Consider the following 3,847-nt stretch of genomic DNA (forward strand, 5'->3'; position numbering starts at 1 on the left):
GAAGTCCTTGAAGCAGCTTTAAGTTCCACTCAGCGGATCTCTCTCTCTCAGAAACAACGCCAGGTTGTAATACAGAGTTCCCACGAATGGCAATACTCAGGCGCCGACTGAGTGGCAGCATGCTCCTTATATGCCTCTCCTTAATAGACCATCATCTGATCCAGGTGCGTCTCATAATCACCCAGCCACTCTCCAGAACGCTCCAGACCGTCACCTGCTGGACAAAAAAAACCACAACACTCTACAACCCCAACATAACTAAACTCAATTTGGAGGATTATTGACCGTGGAATGAAGCTGACTGAAACTTTTCAATGAATTAGTAGATTGGCTCTGATAGTTCACATTGTCACTGATATTCATAAATCTTCTTTACTGCCTGGTTCTCATCATTGTGTTTTTCTGCTCTGAGGGACATTCAGAAGACAAAAATGTACAAAAACACAATCAGGTTTTGGTTCATAAACACTGTGTTATGTAACTGTTTAAGTGCTGTGTTCAGTGTGAGACAGATGTAGCTGGAGGTGATGCATGCTTGTTTGTAGAATGTCGACTGTGTTGGCTGGGGTCTCACCGAGGTATCAAATGTGGAAACACTTTGCTGCCTGCTTTGAGACAATTATCACTTGACTTACATGTGGCTTGGCTATTATAGAGGGGTGGGATTACTCTGGGTGTGGGTGCTGAGTAAGTGAAAGGAAGAAAGTAGCTGATGAAAAGATGAAAGAGAGAGAACAGTAGTGAAAGCTGAGTGTTGCATCTATAGTTCAGGTGAGATTCAGCAGCTATGCAACACTATGATGTTGAAAATGGATTTGTCAAATGACAAACTTGTCTTGTTTGTTTCCTGCACTCTTCTTTTTCTTTGTGCCCTTACATTGTTTTTGTACCTTCGTTCCTTCACTCTGACACCTGTTATATAATTAGAAGGGTTCACTATAACAAGTAAGTTCAGTACAACAGAACAGACAAACAGGCAGTCTTTAGGTTCCTACCTCTTCTGAACTCAACAATCTTGCTTTGCTTTGTTGTAGAGTGCTTTAGACAGTATCCTCTTCTACCACTATTCTGTCATGGCACTTATCAAAAAGCAAATAAAATGCATGTGCCTCCTTTCCTAGATAAGTCGTGGTTGGCAGTTACTAATGTATTATTTGTTTGATTGCATGGGCCAGATACTGTTGTCTGTACTTTATTGGTTCTGTATGAATATATGTACCCTAAAACCACAAGTAGTTAGACAGGTTTTAGGATATGTATGTATGTAAATATTTGTCCCATGTAATGAACAAATATGTACATCTATCTCTTTTGTTATCCACCTTTTATTTTATTTACAATGTTTATTGGATGCGTGTTGTTGTTCTCTGCTGTCAAATGCTGCTGTGAAACTGTGGATTTCCCCCTTGAAGGATAAATAAAGGCTTATCTTACCCTATCTTATACATTACAAGGGATTTGATTTAAAAACCCTAACCAGTCTGTATCCCATTTATTCCACCATGTTTTGTGATCTTCCTGAGGTAAATGACCACCAACTTTAAAGATTTGAATGAAAACGTGCTGTGTTTCAATATGATACTCTTTCAGTCAGATTGATTTGTAGATGTTAGACATAATTCTGAGTACCTAAAAGTGAAAAAAGTAGTAAATTATCTACAGAGGTAACCTAATTAAAGAAGTTGAAGTGACCTTTAGAGGAAAATGCAGATATGGAAACTGAATAATCTTTCAAACAACATAATCAACAACAACAACAAAAACTGTATTAATGCAGAAGATACAGACAAAAATGGCACTCTCTTGACTCTCAGTTAATATGGATAAAAACTTACAGCTAAGAGAACAATATCCACAGTGCTGAAATGACTTTATGTAGTATTATGTTTTGAATTACATTTTCTGTGGTTAGCAACTACTTCAAGTTCTTCCTCTCATCTGCATCTCTGTAGCTTCTGTCTGCTGGATATTTTTAAAGACAGTCAGGGATGCAATAAAATAACAAACAATCTCACACCCATGTCTCTGAGAAAACCCCACAGTTCCAATATGTTCGCTGTCTTCTCATCAGCACTTCAAGCTCATTTGATTTATGAGCCAGGTAGCTCACATTTTCCTCTACAGTCCAAAGAATTTGTACAAATATGTTCCTCATTTTTTCTGTTGACCCAGCTGTGAAAAAAATAAATAAATAAATTAAAAAAAAAAAAAATATTGATTGACATCGGCCCTTGGCTCGGACCAAGTTTATAACTTTGGCCGCCTTGTGTTACGAGTTTGACGCCCCTGCTTTAAATGGATAGTTCNTATATATATATATATATATATATATATATATATATATATATATATATATATATATATATATATATTTCCTAATTCTTTAAAGTTTTTTGAGAGTTCCATTGGTTGCTTTCCATTGGTTGCTTTTAATTGGATGCCTTTATTGAAAAATAAGAATTTTTGCAGTATGTTTTTTTTTTAAATATTTTTGATGTTCTTGTTATAACATTTATAAATATGTAAAGTACCAACAAAATTGACTTTTGACAATTGGGCCAACATGACAAAAACAGTTTGAAAATTCTGTATAACATCAAAGAAAATATCAGTAGAAAATAAAGAATAAAAAGGGAAAAACAAAGAGAAACACAGTATCACCAGAGCTGCTGCCTAAGTGTATAGTTCCAATCATAGTTTTGTCAGCCTTAGTTTAAAAAATGCATACTTAACACTACAGTTTAATTTGTAGACCTTATTTATTTGGATTTTTAAAAAGAAATACTTGTATATCTTCAGTTTTTTGCTATAATGTCGTTTCATAACCACTTTAATCTTAATGTTTATTCTTACAAAAATATATCTTACATGTTTTTTATAGACTCTGTTACATTACACTAAGTTGGTTAACTGAACAGATTTATTGTGCTGCATGTCCATCAACATAGATCTTTAAGGTCTTGGTCTCCTGTAGACTAACAGAATATTTCCTTTTTTGGATTATTTTCCCAGTTGTTATATCCATTTTATGAAGTTTTAACATGATTACCTTGATCATAAAAGTTCCATGATAGTTTCATTGTGTAATCATCTTTATGTCCTCTATTTGTGTGTGTATTTGTGTATTCCAGAGCCTGGGTCTAGCACACTTTATCTGGATCACCCCTCTGCAGTGTATCCTGTGTACTGGTTTGATCTGGGAGCTGATCGAGGTGAATGGTTTCTGTGCTCTAGCAGCTCTGACTCTGCTGGGCATCGTCCAGGCCTGGCTCTCCATGAAGATGGGACCTCACCGGTGGGGAGACCTAACCACACATATCTACAATATGGAACATATACACTCCTGATCAAAATCTTAAGACCAGTCAAGAAATTGCAAGAATTTGCATTTTGCACTACTGGATCTTAAGAAGGTTCTAAGTAGAGCTTCACAATGTTAAAGGAAAAAAATCAGTGCAAGAGACAAGAACTTTTGAGCAGGGAATTTTCTGCAAACTGCATTTACACTCAAACATGATTTTTTTCAGCTGGTCAAAAGTTTAAGACCATAGCTCAAAAAAACCTGAAAACCCCCCAAAACAGAAATCAAAGTGTCAAAAAAAAGGAACTCAGTAATTTAGTAAGTCTTTAAAAGCCAAAAGCTGTGCAAAAATCTGGATTCCATGTCATTTTCTGTCAAGACCTCCTGATGGTAAAAGCAAAAAAGCTCACTGACTTTGAACGTGGTAGGATTGTTGAGCTGCATAAGCAAGGCCTCTCACAACGTGCCATCGCTGCTGAGGTTGGACGCAGTAAGACAGTCATTTTGCATTTTTTAAATGATCCTGAGGGTTATGGAACAAAAAAT

At 36.0% G+C, this 3,847-nt stretch overlaps 1 protein-coding gene across 1 annotated transcript in view; it reads left to right on the forward strand.

Moving 5' to 3' along the window:
• Positions 1-3,847, forward strand: part of cftr (CF transmembrane conductance regulator) — a 67,625-nt gene that overhangs the window by 22,459 nt on the left and 41,319 nt on the right. The window contains exon 6 of the mRNA XM_037980626.1: positions 3,132-3,295. Within this exon, the coding sequence (XP_037836554.1) occupies positions 3,132-3,295 (164 nt within the window). The remainder of the gene's footprint in view (positions 1-3,131; positions 3,296-3,847) is intronic.

The sequence above is a fragment of the Kryptolebias marmoratus genome, linkage group LG17, assembly GCF_001649575.2.
Source record: "Kryptolebias marmoratus isolate JLee-2015 linkage group LG17, ASM164957v2, whole genome shotgun sequence".
Classification (NCBI taxonomy): Eukaryota; Metazoa; Chordata; class Actinopteri; order Cyprinodontiformes; family Rivulidae; genus Kryptolebias; species Kryptolebias marmoratus.